General features: G+C 33.9%; 1 protein-coding gene across 12 annotated transcripts in view; it reads right to left on the bottom strand.

The window, feature by feature from the left end:
• Positions 1 to 20654, bottom strand: part of KDM6A (lysine demethylase 6A) — a 167565-nt gene that overhangs the window by 98945 nt on the left and 47966 nt on the right. For all 12 annotated transcript variants that reach the window (XR_004318025.1, XM_032475259.1, XM_032475268.1 and 9 more), the window contains exons 3-4: positions 17314 to 17422; positions 7194 to 7243 (exon numbers count right to left, since the gene is read on the bottom strand). Coding sequence is in view for 11 of the 12 variants with exons in the window: in XM_032475259.1 (XP_032331150.1) it covers positions 7194 to 7243; positions 17314 to 17422 (159 nt within the window). In the remaining variant the exon portion in view is untranslated. The remainder of the gene's footprint in view (positions 1 to 7193; positions 7244 to 17313; positions 17423 to 20654) is intronic.

Here is a 20654-nt window from a genome sequence, read left to right as displayed (position 1 = left end):
CTCTCAGTGGATGCAGGAAAAGTATTTGTAAACAAAAAATCTTGACTTTTACACTGAAATATTTAAAAGTTGGCTTTCATTAGAGTAAGGAAGTTCCTTTCTGTTCTTCATTTGTTATTTACAAAAAAAGAAACCTGAAGTACTCATACTTGATGGTAAAACATTTAAAATGCTCCCTTTAAGAAGGGAAACAAGACAAATGTACTGTATCACCTCTTTCAATCAACACTGTGCTGGCATCCTAGTTACTGCAGTAGCAAAAGAAAAGATCACAAAAATTAAAAATGAAGAAACAAAATGACCATTAATTACAAAGGTAGGATAGTCTACATAGATAATCCAAAGAAACAATTAGCCAAGTTAGTTCTAACCACCCCTTTAAGTTACTCATCACTGAGTTCTCCTGAATGTATATGCACTGCATGTATAAACAGTTTTTTTCTTCTAGTTAATCTGTTTTAAGTGTAATTCACAGGCCCTAGTCACAAACCTAAGGGGTAAGAGGAAAGTTTTTCCTCCCCTACATTGCTTTTTAATTATTTTGCCATTTCTACGTGCTACGTACGACAAACTGTTGTTTTTATTTATTATCAGTATTAGAAAGGTGTTTATTACTATGATTAATAGTCAAGATATAATGGCATGATTTAATAGTCATAAAAGGATTGGCAAATTTTCATCATTTCAAAAATGACTGTCATTTGCACTTAACTAGGTAAGAAAAAGTATGATCTCTCAAGAAATAAAAATTTTAGTTGCATAAAAAACATTATTTAGTTTTGAAATGTTAAACAAAGATTACAGATCAATAAGCCCTAAGTGTCCATTCTAATTCCAAAGGCTCTAACAAAAACTTAAGTTTATCATAAAATCTGCCACCAACACTCTTTGGGTAGAAAAACCTTACCAAAACTGACACAAGTCTTTATTTACCTACCCACTTAATGTAACTAACTATGTGTACTATCGCTGCAGAGAAGTAAATATGTTGCTTGCAGGAGTCTATACCAGACACCACAGGGGATATTATGTAACATAGTGAATAAATCATTATCTTTCTGAAATTCAAAAAAAAAAAAATCCTCTCAACTCTACATAATTCTGGATACAAAAACTTCAGATAAAGAACTGAGGACCTGCAGCATGGGGAATCACTTCACTTTTAGTGGATAGGTTTGAAGAAATATGGTTTGAAGAGATAAATACAACTAAAACTTTGGAGATAATTATCTCAGTCATATTTCAAAAAAATAAATACTATAAGTATATTCTTCAATTTACAATACATTTTGGGTACAAATCACAAAAAAATGGGCAAACCTATAAAAAGCTAAACCTAAAAATCACTGAGTCATGAATGTGAACTCTGATCACCACCAACCATGAAGCATGTTCACTAGGTAAACCCACTGTTCACCCACTGGGTCACAAATAGTACTGTTACATTATTTAATGATGCTTGGAAAAGAGAAATTAAAATACACAGCATTATTATCTCAAGTGACAGCATCTGGTACAAGTCCACACTCAGCCTGAACCTGAGAACCTAAGCTATACCTGTCTGTGTTAACACGACTTTGCTAGTCCTCTATCTTCATTCGCATTACCTTACTTTCCCATGCCTTCTGCCCAGGCACATGGTTTGTCTGTTACCATATCAACAATAGTTTGTGGTCCAAGAGTCTTTGAATCCCTTACCTCAAATTCCTCGCCTTGCTATATTCATAACTTCTGGACTGTTACTTGGCGACTCTTACCTAATCAAGCTCCCAATTTGAAAGATCTGCCTTAAAACAAAGTTTCAATGCTCCATTCTGATCTTACCTTCCCCTCATGAGATGCCAATAAAGCTTTGCTAAAGTGGTGTTCTCCCTTACCATGGTACCCAGTGAACTCAGGTTTGAGTTCTTCATATTTGGGGAGTCAGCTTTTGACACCTGGGAGGATCTCAAATTACCTGTTAAGAATTCTGTACAAGAAGAAACTACCGATGGCAAATAATTTTGATAGCTAATTATTATTCCATGTATTGGGCATTTCATAATGAACTTATGTTCCCTCTTTATTAGACATGTCAACAATAAGTTTTTTTCGTAATAAATTTTGTAATAAGTTTTCCTTATCATAAGTAAGATTAGAGGGGAGTTCTACTTCTGGCAATAGTAGACTAATCTGTTTCAGACTTAAATCCCAATTCCTTTTCCTCTTCAAATACCTACAACTAGAAAAGCTGTACGAAAGACTGATGTTAATCTGTTTTCAGGCATCAAACAACTACCAGGGCATCAAGAACATGAAAAGTTAAGATTGGTAATAGCCAATGTTAATTACAAACCAAATGTCCTTCAACAATAAAATGAATAAATTATGGCATATTCACACAATGAAATATTACACAGCAATGAAAGCAAACTACTGCAGGATACAACTACAGGGATGAATCTAACAAATATAATACTGAGTGAAGAAAAAGTTTTAAAAACATGCTGCATGATTACATGTTCATGAAGTTCAAAAGCAGGGAAAGTGGACAGTTATAGTAAGAGAATTAAATTAGGACATTTTCTCACACCATATTCAAAAATAAACTCAAAATGGATTTAAAACCTAAATCTAAGACTGGAAACCATAAAACTCCTAGAAGAAAACACAGGCAGAATAATCCCTGACATGTATCATAGCAATATTTTTTTGGATATGTGTCCTAAAGCAAAGGAAACAAAAACAAAAATAAACAAATGGGACCTGATTAAACTTAAAAGCTCTTGCACAGCAAAGGAAACAGTCAACAAAATGAAAAGAGAAACTACTGAATGGGAGAAAACATTTACAAATAATATAACTGATAAGGGGTTAATATCTAAAATATATAAACAGCTACAATTAAATATCAAAAAAATTTTTGGTTTAAAAATGGGCAGAAGACTTGAGTAGACATTTTTCCAAAGAAGACATACAAATGGCCAACAGGCACATGAAAAGATGTTCAACATCACTAATCATCAGAGAAATGTAAATCAAAACCAAAGTAAGAAAACCTCACACCTGTCAGAATGGCTATCATCAAAAAGACAACAAAAATAACATGCTGGCAAGGATGGGGAGAAAAGAGAACCCTTGTACACTATTGGTAGGAATATAAATTGGTGCAGCCACTGTGGAAAATAGTATGGAGGTTCCTCAAAAAAACTAAAAATAAAACTTTCATATGATCCAGCAATTCTACACCTGGGTATGTATCAGAAGAAAAAGAAAACACTAATTTGAAAACACACATGCACCCCAATGTTCAGAGCAGCATTATTTACAATTGCCAAGATATGGAAGCAACGTAAGTGTCCAACAACAGATAAACAGACAAAGAAGATGTGGTGTGTACATGTACATACACACACATGCCCAGGAATACTATTCAGCCATTAAAAAGAATCAAATTCTGCCATTTGCATCAACATGAATGGACCTGGAGGGCACTGTCCTTAGTGAAGTAAGTCAGAGAAAGACAAATATTAAATGTTATCACTTATATGTGGAGTTGAAAGAATAAAATAAAATAAAATAAAATAAATAAAACAAAACAAAACAAAACAAAACAAAACAAAACAAAACAAAACAAAACAAATGACTGAAGATAAAACAGAAACAAGCTCACAAATACAAACTAGTGACTATGAGAAGGGAGAGGAAAGAGGATGAGGCAAGATAGGGGTAGGAGATTAATAGGTTCAAACTACTATGTATAAAATAAATCAGCTACAAGGATATACTGTACAGCACAGGAAATATAGCCAAGATTTCATAGTAACCTTTTTAAAAACGGCATGCCAACCTATAATTCCCTATCTAGCAAAAAATGTCCTTTAAAATTAAGTTCAAAAATATTTCCAGATAAAAGAAATTCATCTCCACCAGACCTTTACTATAAGAAACCCTAAACAAAGTTCTTTGGTCTAAAAGAAAATGACAGTACACAGTAACAATTCAAAGAAAGTAACGAAGAGAATCAGAAAAGATAACCATATGAGTGAATAAAACTACTACATTGTAATATACAGACCTATTCAAAGCAAAATAACAGCAACCTGTGGAGTTAATAATGTAGATCTAATACATACAACAACTATTACATAAAGGACATGGGTGGGTAAGGTATGGACCTATATAATTGCAAACTTTCTACATTTTACATGAACTGGTGCAATATTAACTGAGACTTGACTGTTATAATCCCTAGAACCACCACTAAACAAATAATGAAAAGAAGAATAGATGAAAAGGCCAACAGAAAAAGTAAAATTGTATAACAGAATGAAATATGGGGGGGGGGCAAGTAAGGAGGAACGTAAGACTAAGAAAAGTGAAGCAATAAACATAAAAGGAAAAATCAAGTGAAAAACACAAACCCAAACATATCAATGATTTCATTAGCTGTCAGTGGCTAAACAGTACAAGTAAAAAGCAGAGGTTTTTCAGACTGGATAAAAAAAGCAAGATCCATTTATAAGCTATCTGCAAAAGAACTGTAAATATAAAGACGTCAACAGGTTGAAAGGAAAAGGATATCTCACAGAAATAACAAGCCTAAGAAGGAAAGAATGGCAACATTAATATCAGATAAAACATGTCAAAACAAAAGGAATTACTAGAGGTAAAAAAAATATATATTTCTTAATGACAAAAGGGTCAATTCACCAGGTAAAAACAATAATCATAAATGTGTATGCACCTAAAAGAGAGCTTCAAAATACATTAAAGAACAAAAGGTCAAAATTAAGGAAGACAATTTCACAATCATAGCAAGAGATAATAACCTCTTAGCAAATGAAAAGACAAAAAATTGTTAGACAAAATTTGAAAAACACTATTAAAAACACTATCAACCATATTTACCTACTATTTATAGCATAATACAGCTAACAAATGCAAATCACATGCTTGTTTTTGAGTACTGACCCAATAAAGAAGTCAATACATTTTGAAAGAATGAAATTATACAGAGTATGCTGTGTAAATGAAATAGAAATCACTACAATACCTAAAATATAAAAACCTGAGGATACAGCTAAAGCAATACTAAGAGAAATATATACTTTTAAATACTTATATTAGAGAAAAAAAGATAGAAAATCAATTATCTAAGCTTCCAACTTAGAAAATAAGAGAAAATTAAACACGAATTAGAAGCAAATAATAAAGAAAATCAGGAATCAAGGAAGTAGGAAATTGATGAAATATAAAACAGGAAAACAATATTGAAAAAAATCTATGGAACAAAAATCTGATTCTTTGCAAAGATTAATAAAATTAATAAACCTCTAGCCAGGCTGACCAAGGAGGATCTATACCAAAGAACCACTAACAAAAATGTGAAAAGACACATTTACTATTTACTGCAGTACTGAAGCAACTGACAATGGAAGAAATGATCACGACCCTGGGTTAGGCAAAGATATCTTAGGTACAACACCAAAAGCACAAGCAAACAAGAGTTGAAAAATTGGATGCCATCAAAATTAAACTTTTTACAGTTCAAACTATACTATCAAGAAAATGAAAATACAAGCCATAAACTTTGAGAAAATATTTGCAAATCGTAAATCCGGTAAGGGGTTGTGTATCCAGAGTGTACTAAGAATTTTTTTAACACACTAATTAAAAAAAAAATTAAAAATCAGCAAAGGGTTTACATAGGTATTTCACCAAAGAATATATACAAATAGCTAATATGTTCATCAAAGAATGTTCAACATCAAAATTAGGAAAATGCAAATAAAAACCATAATAAGATGCTATTTCACATCCACTAAGAGGGCTGCACTCAAAAACTGGACAATTGATGGGGATATGGAGAAACTGGAACTCTCATACACTGCTGGTGAGAATGCAAAATGTTACAGGCAATATGAAAAACTGTTTTGTCAGTTTCTCAAAGTATTAAACACAGATTTACTGTACAGCATGGTAATTTCACTCCTGGTTATTTACCCAAGAGAACTGAAAATACATGTCCAAACAAAAACCTGTATACAAATGTTCATCAACTGATGAATGGATAAATAAAATGTGGTATATCCACACAATGGAGTATTACTAGATAATAAAAATGAATAAAATGGTAAACACGCTATAATGGATCAACCTTAAAAACATATGCCAACAGAAAAAAAGCAAGTCACAAAAGACTACATATTATATGATTCTATTTATATGAAATATCCAGAAAATACAAATACATAGAAACAGAAAGCAGATTAGTACTTGCTAGGGGTTGGGCTTGAGGTTTCATCATGGTGAGATGAACATGTCCTAAAACAAGACTTTGGTTATGGTTGCACAACTCTGGAAATTTACTAAAAGGCACTAAATTGCATAGTTAAAGCAGTTGAATTTTATAGTATTTAATTATACTTAATAAGCTTTAAAAAGAAAACAAAATAAATGATAAACTAGGGAAGATATTTTCAGTACATTAAAAAAGTTACCAAACTATACTGTTAAAACTTCTACAAATCAAAAAGAAAGATAAACTAGGCAATAGAAAAATTAATTTCACCTTAAAATCCACCTTAAAAATCTGAAGTGGCAATTCAGATAAAGAAATTCCACAGGTCAATAAACTTACACTTAAAAGTAAACATGATGTGAAAGATTAACTTGCACAGGTAACTTTATGCACTGCTTAAACTAAGAAAACAGATGATTCATTGCTATGCAGAGTTCTTCATTTAGGTACAGGTCTTTTAAAAAACAGTTAGGTTCAGCTGTCCTCAGAGCTCCAATTATAGACAGACTATACCAATAAAGATTTCCATTCTAACTTTCCCATTATGCCTTCCCTTTTCAGCCTGATACACGCAACTTCAGACTTCTTTTATTCCCAGGTACCAACTTAAGAAAGCCACAGAATCATTTTGTTACCACTTGGCTTTGCTGGCTTTTAAATTCTCACACTTTGGATCATCTCTGGCCAACCAATTGTATCAAAATAATCTAATTCTTTTAACAAAACACAAGGTGGTTCATACAACACAGCACAAAGAAAGAACACTCATTTTCCCTTTTCCAATCCCTTTTCCCTAGAAGTAATATTTTTAGTTAACAAAGCAAACAAAAAAGCAAGAGCACAATTCATTTTGAGCATAAACAGCAGCAATCTGCAAAGGGGGGTGGGGGGGATGCAAATGTGCACTAACCTTCCAGTAGTCAGATTGTAAACTGTAGTACCTCTGGTATGCAGATAATGCTGAAAGAGGGAAAATAAGCATGAGTCACAATTATGTCCCATTTCAAAATTAATACAAATTTTAAGTAACTTTATAACAAACTTCCCACCATACCCACCTCCCAGTAGACAGTGATACTTAAAAGCAAACAAGTTAGAATTCTGGGGCATCCTTGCTCATAATCAGACACTGTAACAAATGTCAAGTATACAGGAGCTCAAGGAAGTAAAACTATGGTCAGATCTCAGACCTGCACTTGAACAGAACCTAGGCAACCTCCTCAATCAACTTGACCTTCCTCAGAGATCAAATGTGATAAATGGATTAATACTCCAGAATGTGATGGGTTACCTGTTCTTACAAGGGATCTCACTTCCAAGAATGACTAAGAGCTCAACCACCTCAAAGAGCAAAGGAACTACAGTTGGCTCTTGAACACCACAGGGATTAGGGGCACTGACCCTCCACACAGTAGAAAATCCGAGTATAACTTATAGTCAGCCTTCTGTATCCACAGTTCTGCATCCTCGGATTCAACCAACCACAGATCATGTAGTACTGAAGTATTTACTATTATAATACAGTCACCCCTCAGTATCTGCAGAGGATTGGTTCCAGGATCTGCCACACATATCAAAATCCATTACGCTCAAATCCTATAGTCAGCCTTGCATATCCATGGATTCTGCATCCACAGATCATAAACATAGTAGTGCATATACGTATTGAAAAAATTCTGCGTATAAGTGGACCCATGCAGTTCAAACTCATGTTGTTCAAGGGTCAACTGTAGCTCTTGTCATTCCAAAACTTCAGTGAGGAGGAGGTAACAAAGCGAACTCAGAGTTATATATGCACATTAGAATTGGTAAAGAGCTGCTTTTTTAAAATTCATGAGCAATAAATAAGTCATGGAGATGTAATGTACAGCATGGTGGCTATAATTAGTAATACTATACTGCATATTTGAAAGTTGCTAAGAGTAAATCTTAAATTTTCACAAGAAAAAAAATTTTGTAACTATGTACGGTGATGGATGTTAATTAGACTTACTGTGATCATTCCACAATATATGCAAATTTCAAATCATTATGTTATATATCCAAAACTAACGTTATATATCAATTATACCTCAATTTTAAAAAAGAATGATTTATATTTTCAAATAAGATTTTCAAAAAGCGTAATAAAATCTTATACTGATAAAAATGGGGAGGGTGGAAATTAACATTTTCTAAAACTCCAGGTATAATGTTTTCATACTGTTTATCAATAAACAGCCAAAATACATAGGAACACCATATAGAGAACTTTTTGAACATGTTCAAATTAGGGAAGCATTACCCAAAAACATCATCACATAACTAAATAAGTAACTTCTCTGAATAATGTTCATCTTTTTTGCACAAAGATGATGCCAACCAGCCTATTACTAGAAAGACATTTAGACTGTAATTTTTCCAGTTTTGAGGAAGAGTTGATTTCAAGCCATCTTCCACTTTTTAGCTCTTCACACATGAGTGTAGCTAGCTCATACAGATCACTGACTAATGGTCTTCTAAAAAGAAAAGCAAGCCAACCTATCAAGCTAGATGCAACAGAATTGTCAAAGTTTGTGTGCAGAAATCACCACTGATTTACAGAGGAGAGTCATGGAAAGGTGTTTTCTCTCTACTGCTGGGTGTGAACAAGGAAGCATATATCATCAACTGTCACCACAAGGGAAACTTCTTAAGACGAATCTCACAGAAGATAGAGGAAACAGATGCAAAGTACCTGGATACTTCTAGACTTCAAACTATACCTAGCACGCAACTCATCTACGAACTTCCAGTTACATGAGGAAATAAATCTCCTTACTGTTTAAGCTACAATCAGGTTTTTCACATTTGTGCCTGAAAACATCCTAACCAATAGGAGCCAGGGTCCCTGACAAATTTGTGCAGTCACCATACCAAATATGGACTGTCCTTTTAATGGTGTTAAGGAATTCAATGAATTTGGAGGGTATGTTTCCAATAACCTGAATAATATGTATTACATGACTTCATAAAATTCCCATTTTAGAATTGGAGGAGCCCTTAAAAGAGACAGTATGATGTCCTCCAAAGTAACTGAAACTGAGGTACAAGAAGACTATGTGATTATCAGTTGGAAGAAACATGGCATCCATGAGAAATAAATACAAGCCTTCAAATTAAAGTCAAAAAAGTAAACGCTCCAAATTGCAAGCAGATTTGTAAATGAGGCACTTCTTCTATGAGCGTTTGTTACCTTTCCACTCACATTTCTCGACAATTATACTCTACCCCATTAGGTCTAGCATCCTATTTGAAGAAAGACCTTAACATATTTTATGTTTCCTAATCCAAATAAATCCTTAAAACTCTAAAGACTATACAAGTACCTGCCACCAGAGTCTCTAGTGAAATCCTTTTAACCAGAGCACAGTCCTTATTTCTAATCTTTAAGTCAGCTACCAACGTAATTAGGTTTTTCTCAAGTCCTTAATAGAGAATGTGGGAAATCATTTGTTTGGACATCCTTATTATGCTTAAAACCAGTCTCATAATGATTGTAGCAAATGTCTAACCAGGTTTTTCCTTCCCCAACTCACCTAATCTTCACTTTGTGATTCTTGAGTTCTTTATTGGTTCAAGAAGTCCATGTTCATCCCACTAGGAAATCTTTTTAACAAGACTTCAGGCAAGACTGTTGTTTTCTTTTACCACTTAACCAAGAATGGTATGCTCAAACATATCGGTATCAACTCTATCAACCAATTTCCAAAGCTCAGACCTTTTTAATCCCTAAAATCTATTTATGGGTAGACTTTGAATTACTTTTTCCATATTAAATAAACCCATTTAGTCTTTTTATACTTAAAAAAGAAAAACATAATGAATTTAAAAGATTATAGAAAACTGGTAAAGTAGTAACAAAGGAGCTGGGTCTAAAAAAATAAATGCAAAAGAAAAAAATAAACATAAACGAGAAGCAAGTTAAATTATTTTAACAACTTAGGGGTTCTATAATCTTTCTCACATTCTCTTTTATTTTGCCCTTTACCTCGTGAAAACAAGAGGAAGAGTAGAATCAAACAAGGATATTATCAAGCATCAAAGAATCACCTATACAGTTGGGAGGGGTCCTACACACAGTCATCTATCCTTTAACTTCGTAATCATTCTGTATCATTTTTATATTATGAAAGTGATCAAATTAAATAATAATAATAATAATGGTAATGCTCAGTGGTAAGAAAAATACCCAATAGTGGCAAGAATTCAAGAAAATAGGAAGTTTTAGCATTCTACTATGCTGTAATTTATACTGTAAGTATAAATTAGCAAAAATTTTTCACGGCATAATTTAGCACTATCCATCAAAACTTTTATCTATATACACGCATACACACATGTACACATACATCCTTTCACTCAATAAAACCTACTACATCAAGGTATTCCTTCTAAGAATATAAACATGGATGAGTGCAAAGATTTACCTACAGGGATAGACCATATAGTGATGGATGGAAGGAAGGAAGGAAGGAAGGAAGGAAGGAAGGAAGGAAGGAAGGGAAGGAGGGAGGGAGGGAGGGATGGAAGGAAGGAAGGAAGGAAGGAGGAAAGAAGAGTCTATAGAGAATTAGTCCAATAGAGAATTGTTCTACCTATATAACAGAACACTATGAAGGGAACTGAAATGTTACACAGTATGTTTTTGAGATAGATCAACGTGAAACATTGTGTTAAAGTTCCAGAGTCTAATTCAATTTTTAAATACTGAAGATTTATTGTAACAGAAAAGCATCTAAAGATTTATATCAAAATGTTAAAAAAAAAAAAAGAAAAAAGAAAAACAGATTTGCCTCTAAAAGATAAAATATCAACAAGCCATTACAGATGTAAACAAACACGTGGCTCCTGTTCTCAGGCTGTTCACCTAATTTTATGGTTGTATGTATTCTGTTCTTCTTTACACAATGAACATATTATTTGTGTAGGTGTTAAAATAAGTGCACTTTCTCTGGTAATATTAGAAGATCGTCAACATTATCAAGGAGGGCCACCAGGAAGACAATGGGATATAGTGGCAAAGAAGCAGTTTTAGGTAAACCTGCATTCTAATCCTCACCTCACCTCATTCTAAGAGACTGTGACATCAAGTCATTTAATCCAAGTTATTTCCTTACAGGTCACAAGCAGCCTAAAAAGGTTTTTAGTAAGAGTAAAGTGAAACAAAGAATAAAAAGAGGAGGCTAAAGCTATATTATAATTCATCTGGAATTAAACAGAGAGAGATAAAGAGAGACCTAGAGAAACAGACTAGGGAAGTAAAAAGGGTCAAGATAAAGATGCAGTAGGTGGCAGAGACTTCCATATGCGTGGAAATACGATGGCTCGAGTTAAGATCACCAAAACAACAGAAAGAGGGCGTGCCTGATGACAAGTACACACAGAACAGGGATGAAGAGAATCAACAATGTAGGTTAAGGGTAAAGGGGGAGTCTTATTCAGAGTTAGATGCAACAGAAATGCAAGGAAGGAAAAGATTTAAAATTCAATCTATACTCCCTCCTATATTAGACGATACACTAACTGCAGGCAGAACTCAGCACTTCTCTTTCCATCCCTAGCTCAATGTGTAACACTACAGACAACAGGTTAGCTGCTAGTGGGTGAGTCTATGGGCATGGAAGGGGAGGGAAGGGAAGAAATACAAATCAATCTGTCAGTTGCACTGACTGTCATCTTTAGGCCGGAACAGGTTGTGGCTGCCTACGGTTATTAGGTCAATAAATTTCTTTTTTCTTTTAATCTAAAGCTAGAATGAAAAGTTTTATTTATACCGTGAGATAAGTAAGATCTCAAAGAGCTTATATTAACTGTCTAATTGTATATAAATGACGATGCACCTAGCTTTCTAGCACCTTTCTGCCTTCTCAAATGTATGACTGCCTAAAACACATCTTCCCTTAAATGTAGCATTAATACATATTAACATCTGAAAAACCCTCTGGACAGCATCCAACACAGCAGAACTTTGTTCCCATGTCCCCCTCTCTCCAGAGGTTTGAAAAGATTTAAGATTACAGAGACAGACAGGAAGTTAGAAAAGTAAAGAAACAAACATGTAATCCTTTTACTCCTACATCAGCATCTTCACTGAGGTTTTCAAGTCAAATTAATACATCTACTGAAATCTCAGATTTACTACTTCTGTTTCATTATTAAAATAATATATTCCTCAAGGTCTTTAGCATCTCACATTTGGCTTACTACAAGAAACATCAATTCTACCTAATAAAACTGAAAAAGGAGGGGAAAAAAAAAAAGAAACATCAAGTAGCTAGCTGTCTTATTTGTGTTCCTTCAATGTGTCCTGCCACCAACTCTCTAGTTCTTGAAGCTACTACAACTTTTGCTTATGGCCTGAATATGGGCTGCTGACAACCTGGGTTACGGTCACTATTTTGCTTCCTTGGGTTATTTCTCAATTGCATTTTCTATTCTAGGCTGTAAGTAGATTGAACAAAATCAGTGATTCCCAAATTGTGATGGGAGATAGTGGAGGCACTGGTGATGTTTTTTTTTACTTCACGAAATATATTTAAACAAAGTTATATGGAGAAATAGAGTACAATGACAGTGAATGCAATGAAAACATATAGATGATCTACACTTATAACTATATCAGCTTTCAGATATATATGTAATTCGTTCTATGGCTATTACATGCCAGTTTATATCAGCATTCTCAATTTTTATTTCATGTTATTTTACTATTTCAACACAAAGTAATTTTTACATATAGCAAACATATATACTGTGCAAACTTAATTCCCAATGACTCTCTGAAAGAAGTTTTAAACAAAGAGCAGATTCTTAAAAGAGTCACAACCTTTAGTTCCAACAACCACAACAATAAAGAGGTGAATCATTAGAGGATTAAAAAAATGACAATTTTTTGAGAAGCCAAACTCAAGATCTATTATTGGAAAACATGCACTTGATGTTCTTATTATATATAATATATATATCTCCTAGGATGGAGTGTTGTCATTCCACTCAAGAAATACAGAAAGGGAGAAAAACAAAAAAAGCTCACCAACTCTGGCTTAAGACTCCTTTCTCCACATAAGCAACTCTTGGCATGTAACTTGCCCTATTTATAACTGCTTGATGAACTAAAACAACCAAAATCTATTTTGCTGCAAAGTGACAGACAATGCAACAAATGACCAATTACTTGAAGGAAGGAGGAAAGAGACAAAAATCTATAATCAGCTGGAATTTCAGGGAAAACCTCCAGCCACAACAAACCATGAAGAAATTACTTTTAGAAGTTTCAAGGTTTTCATGCTAATATCAGGAATGATTAATTATTACATCACCTTCAACTAATTTTCCTTATTTCTGGAAGTCTTACTATCTATATTCCAAGTCTCTTACCTTGTAATCTGTCGTTTTATAATTTCTCTGTGTACTTTGAGGGAATGCGCTACTTGATTTTCTAAGCAACCAAATTAATGACTATCTTCTCTCCTATAATTTACCATACATATTTACAGATATTTACATATAATTTCTATGAATTAAACTGCTCCTAAGATCCACCACATATATTCACAAGAACATATATGATTGTCCTTCAGCTCAGGGTTCTCTGTCTCTCAGGCTGTTCTTCAACTCAAAGAAGAGAAATCACGGTACCATCTCCATGGCTTAAGGAAGTCTACCTGACAGCTCCACCAGCTGTTTGGCTCAGCTGAGTTAATGGGTTAGCTGTGGGGTTAGGCGTGGAAAGGAGGTATGGTAGACATTGTGAAGAACCACTCAAATCCCACTTGAAGAAAGGACTGTTGGGAGGGGAGTCCTGCCTACAAGAGAGCCTCTTGCGGTGAGCTGCTGTAAGCTTCAGAGAGCAACCTTGCCTGAAGTCCCACTTCTTCCCACACCCAATATCGAACAGATAAAAGTATAAAGGCCTGGTCTTCTTGGCCCCCAACTTGTGATGGCTCTGAAGGGCCATTCTAGACCCGGGACTCCCCATGGCGTTGGCCAAGGCTGTCACAGTCTAACTTCTCCCTCTGTCTAATCCTGGTTCCATTTCCCATCTTCCACAGTGTTGATGGTAAAGGCATTCCTTATTAAAACATCCTGTATGCTAAACTCCCTCCAGAGGAATCCAACCAACAATAAGCCAAGTGCAAAGAGCCTCCAGCCTCCATTTTCCCACAATTCTCTAACCAGTTATTTTTTAGAATAAATTCCTAGAGGCCAAAAGACCAAACCAAGTGATGGAAAATTTTTCAAACTCTTCATATGTATTACCAACCAGAAAGGGGCTTAAAAAAGTTTTATAAGGTTTTTTTTCCCCTTCTGCTTCAAATTCCTCTGAAATAACAGAAAAAAATATTTTTAACGAATAAATCTGTAACAGCAATGATAACCAAAGTATACTATCTACAGATCAGTAATTTTTACAAATTCCTGTAAGTCAAGATACAGATGAGATGAGAATAAGAAATAAGGGCAGAAAACCCACAGTCCAAATGTACACAAAACAGTTTCTACCATTTTCTACTCCAAAAGTAGCAGTTTTTCACAAGGAACTCTAAGCTCAGAAAATTTCACACACGCAAGAGGACTCAAGACAATAATTAAAGATCTATCTTCAGAATAACAGGGCCAGTAAATCTCCCACATACATACACCTGAGAAATTTATTCACATGTTCATTGTGTGGTTTATGTTTACTCCCCATTAAGTTATGGTTTACAATCTGTTCTCTGAAAATAAACACCTATTTGGCTGGGGTTCGCGGTTCTCATCTTGTACTGGTTCCAAAGAGAGGAAGAAGTAGGTTGAGGTAACAAATGTCTCCACAAATTGGTGGTGATGGTGATAGTGTGTGTGGAAGGGGCTACCAGAGACTAGCTCTAGTTTGGGACTTACAGGAAGACAATGAAGAGCATAGATAGAAAGAATTTAATAATTAGTATTTAAAAAGCAATTTTTTAAAAGTGGGAATGCGATCAATAAAGCCTCAAGGAGGATTTAAAAAAACAACTCACATGTAGGAAATAAGAAGCCATTGGCTTGAAATACACATGTATACCTCTGTATCCATTCTCTCCTTCTTCCTATTACCATAATCAACCTACTTGCCTGTCGATGGCCTGTTCATATGACAGCAAATCAGTCAGGGAGCACATCTTTTCAAGGATTTAAATTCTTAGGTTATCCTTCTCTTCTCCCATCTTATTAGATTACTCCCACAAGCCAGTTTGCCAACAACATTGTCTAGCTGTCACACGCTCCCACCACACTTTCCAAAAAAGAAAAAGAAAAAGAAAAACAAATAAACAAACAAACAAAAAGCCTCCAATACAAATATCCCAGGATTTTTCATTACCTTCATAGCCAAACATTTTATAAATGAAAATGTAGCTAAATTGATAGACTAATAAAGTTTTTAAAGACTATATATATGTATGTATGTATGTGTGTATATATATATATTTTAATGACCACTAAGCAACAAGGACATACAGCTATATAAGCGAACATTAACCTAATTTTCAAGTTTAGGTGTCTGTTATTTATATGCTCTCAAATTACTGTGTTCTCCAAGTAAAAGGTGCAGCATTGAGAAATCAGACTGCACAGAATTCTGTATTATTTCTCTTGTACAATGGTTTTGTTTAAATAAATTACTAGTTTTAATTAAAATTAAAATACCTAATAGATCAATTATTAATACCTATTATCCTGAAGTCACTTTGCTAAGTACTAACCAGTTTCACATAGGAATCCCAAAACCCCTGAGCAGCTATCACCTCCTCCCCTCATTTTACAGATTAGAAGACAGGCTCAGGGATGTTTATATAATCTGTTAACAATAATGCAGCTGAACGGTAGAGATGAGCTGGGGAATGGGGGAAAAAAAAAAAAAAAAAGCCTAACTTCAAACCCTATGGTATACCTGTCTCAAAGTAAAATTACATTTTCATTAGGAAAGTATTCACTTGACCAAACAGAAAAGTGGCAGCATAGTTAAACACCAACAATCCTTCACTCTAGCTCTGAAACAACCTGCCAGCTATTCTGTTCACTAAACACATTTGTGGAAAACAAGCATTAAGTCCATCCACTCCACATGAAAATGTTTACTATCATCAAATGGCTCAAATGGTCTTGCTTGTAAGAATACAGTTCTTCTTTGCTATAGATTTTTGTCTTTGGTATTGAGGAGTGTGGTATTTGGGGGTGCTTTTAACTTCCTAAATGAGTAATAGCCTGGGTCAGCAACTTGGTACCATACAAAGGACACATCCTGGGGGACTACCTTCAATTATTTAACTCACTTCACTTATTTCCAACACACAAAAAAATTTCAAATGAATAAAAAAATGTTTTATCCAATGCTCAAGCTCATATGTGATCATTTCTCTGTGTTACTTACCTTTACAATAACAAGGGTACAAATCAGATTTTTCATTAAAATATTTTCTAGCTTTATATAGCACAGGGAAATATATTCAATATCTTGTAATAGCTCATGGTGAAAAAGAATATGAAAATGAATGTATGTATATTCATGTATGACTGAAGAAATGTGCTGTACACCAGAAAGTGACACAACATTGTAAACTGACTATAACTTAATTAACATATATTTCACCATCACCCCCAGCTAAAATGGAAGTTTTACAGTCAGGATAAAGAAGAGAAATGCTGAGTTTCTGTTACTTTTCCAGAATGTCCCATCAGTGGCTCACTTTCTACCATGGTAGAGCCTTTAAAGGGCAGGGATTTTCCACAAGGCAGAACAAAATGGTAGTACACATGCAGGTGGTTATCAGTTTAACTGAATGGTCAACTTATTGATAATTTACATGGAGATACATGAACGAACTTTTCCCATTTCCAACTATTCTTTCTCATTGTTTAGGATGTTCATAAGCTTATGGTTTCTTAGAAGTAAAAATGGTAATACCTTCGATAAACACAGAGTACAATTACAATTATTTTAAGTACATATATAAATCAAACAGTATTTAACAAGGGAAAAAAATTACCTTTTGGATAATCTTCCAATAAGAGGTTGAAGTGACCTAATTGACAAAAGAAATCAGACTCCACTTTTCCTTCAGCTTTTAAGATTAGAGATTCGTAGCAGCGAACAGCCTAGAAATAAAAAATACAAACATTTAAGAAACAGACAAAACCCTAAAATGCATTTCCTTCCTAAGATAATGCATATAATCCTCCATTCAATTACTCAAGAAGTCGATATATTTTACTTCTACTTCAGACATAGCTAGTGCAGCATTCTTTTAAAATATCTAAGTATTTATTAAAAGAGTCACTAGTTATGGCTTAAGTGCTTTCCCTATCTTTAAAATGGAAATACTTGCCAAATAAGATAATGTAAGAGCACTTTGATAACTTTATTCATTAGCCGTAGATCTAAATCTTTACTGCGGTTCCTGTTGCTATAAACCAATAATATCCATCTTTCCCACAGATGGTAAGAACTTTATTCAATTATGTAAGAATTCATAGACTCTCCAGAGTAATGAACAATACCTACCATTTATATGGAACAGCTACTTTTTACCCTAACCTCTGCCAGTTTAAATTACCATAAACTGCCTTTCAATTATTTTCTCATGATAAAACTTCAAATCCAGCAACTCCAACTATTCCTGATCTAAACCCCACTCTAATACACACATATGCACTCACTCTCACTGTTTGTTCCCTGAAGAAAAAAATAACAATATTTTAAGAATATTATACTTTTTTGTAATCCAGGGGACTGCAGGGGGAAAAAAAATGAATGATGGAAAGAACAGAATTCTGGAGTCTAACAAATTCCAGTTGTCATTAGCTACAGGAGATCTTGGGGAACTTATCCTCTCTGATTCTCTGGTTTAATAATGCTCAAAGGGCTGATTAAAGGATTAAAATTAGAAAACTTCTCTAAGGGTTTATCACAGTGCTTAGCACTCCATAGGTAATTCAATTGTTTCTCTACCTTCTACTTAGGTAGGATAAGAGGAACTAACTCTTTCAAGATTGTTTCAAGCATCCCAATAATTCTGTCAAAATTTCCCTGCTAACAATTTACTCTACAATGTTGTTATGTATTACTGTGTCCTGGAGTCACTAAATAAATACGTATGGTTTCTCAAATGTCTGAGTACACTCTCAGGTTTGGTGTCTACCAAAAAAGGAACTAGAAGAGTCTCCATTATCAAAAAATCCTCTCACCACCGCTTCAGGGGCTTTTGATGAGTAAGAAAATGTAATGTAGGGCAGAGTACCCACTTAAATGCCTTGATTTTTCCTCTCCTGTAAAATATAGAGCTTTTGATGAAGAATTTCAAAATGTGTATCTTGTATTTTACCTATCCAAAGCACATACACAAATACTAATCAAGGTTGGGGAAGCCATCCTAAACAAGGTGAATTCTGGGATGATTCTACCAGCCATAAAGTCTAATATTTATTAAAAGGACTGTCTTCAGATCTTATTCCACTCTTAGCTATCTAAATGTGCATATGTACCAAATCACAATCACTGAAAACTAATCATTCTGCTTCCCTATAATTAAAAGTCTGAATGCTACAGTGATGTCTCAGAAATTACTATAATTTGGAGGCATGAAATTTCAAGATCCTCTTTATTTAAGTCATATATAATCCTATCTGGCAGATGGTGAGAGTACAAAAATATAATTTATCTCAGTGCTTTTTAATATCAGAGAAATTCATAAAATTATTGGGCTATAGTATGACAATTCTTAATTTTACACTGAATAAAATGACTTTTGAAAGCTAATAATGGCTTTGTAAATAAAGTTAGTTATTATCTTTGTTTTTTAGACTCACTAAGATATGAAGAAACTCTTCATACTCCTCTTTGATAATTTCTTATGGCTGATTTGCATTAAATTTACAAGCAAATATGCTTTCATGGTGAAAAAGGATTCAAGATACAAACATGAAGAAATTTTCTTTAATCATCTAAACAAAAAGATGGCAACATCCTATACTTCCTCTTAACAAGATATCATGGTGCCACTACCATGATCATCTATTGCCTAGCTTCCATTTCCAATAAAACAAAGGAACACATATAAAATGAATACTATACAGAACTCTGATCATCAGGAAACCTAACACCAGGTAAAAACCGGAATGGACAATTCACCTACCGATATACTCAGGCTTAATCAACAAATTCATAGTAATTTACAACAAAGTCAGCATGTACCTACCAACTAATGTTGATGATCAAAGATAACGCTGACAGAGCCAAATATCAAACGAGATGAAGAGGACCATTTCTATTCTTATAAATATTATTTTTAAATTGGTAAGCTTTCCTCCAGGATTAATCCTACCTTTAACTGTAAGGATAGTCAAAAATTTAAATGAAAATCACTTGTATCTAGATCATCATCATTCAATAGAGCACCTGCTGCAATGACAAAATAAAATGTTCTATAATATGTGCTGCTCAACGCAGCAGCCACTAGACACATGTGGCTATTAAGCACTTGAAACATGGCTAGCGCAAGACAACAACTGAATTTTCAAATTACTTCATTTAAATTCGTATTTATATAGACACACGGCTAATGGACAGTGTAAATTAATTTTTAAAGCTTAAAAACTGAATATTCAATCCATATGGTAAATATTAAGAAAGCAAAATTTCTGGTTTTTATAAATGAAAAACCTATAAAAATAATGGAATATCTTGCACTGGGGATGAGCAATGCCCTCCACCGAAATCATTTTAAATCCTATAGTTGTTTATAGTTAGTGGCTTACACATCTATAATCCTTATCGCCTACTGGGGGAGGAAGGGACACTGGGAATGAAAATAAACAGTTAATCATTAAATACTAGAATCAAAGGAGAATAAAGATTCTACCAGCTAGGTAGAGAGACTGTCTTCCTCCCATTACAGTGCCATTTTCCACAATATTCAATATAATTTGTTGCTTTAATTATCTGAAAAATCATTTATCTCAGAACAGTAATATTATCATTACTATTTCTAAACCTTGACAGATAAAAGTTTAGAGCTCATGAACACAGACATGGAAATAATTTATTTTTTTAACTGTTAAGCATTGAAGTCCTTTATGATACACAGACATGGAAATAATTTATTTTTTTAACTGTTAAGCATTGAAGTCCTTTATGATAAACTTGGTCAGTGCCTAGCTAATATATGAAACTTGTTAATATTTTAAAATTGTCAAGTATAGACAACATCTAAACAAACGATTTTTTCCCAATTTGAAAACTTAACTGGGTGATACTACAAATAGTAGAGAAAAACTAATGTAGATTTAAATACCTCAATGGTTTTCTTTTCTTCCTCTTTTTGTCTTTCTT

This window comes from Camelus ferus, chromosome X (genome assembly GCF_009834535.1).
Source record: "Camelus ferus isolate YT-003-E chromosome X, BCGSAC_Cfer_1.0, whole genome shotgun sequence".
Classification (NCBI taxonomy): Eukaryota; Metazoa; Chordata; class Mammalia; order Artiodactyla; family Camelidae; genus Camelus; species Camelus ferus.
Note: the sequence above shows the minus strand (reverse complement) of the source record. Positions and strands in the feature narration are given on the sequence as shown.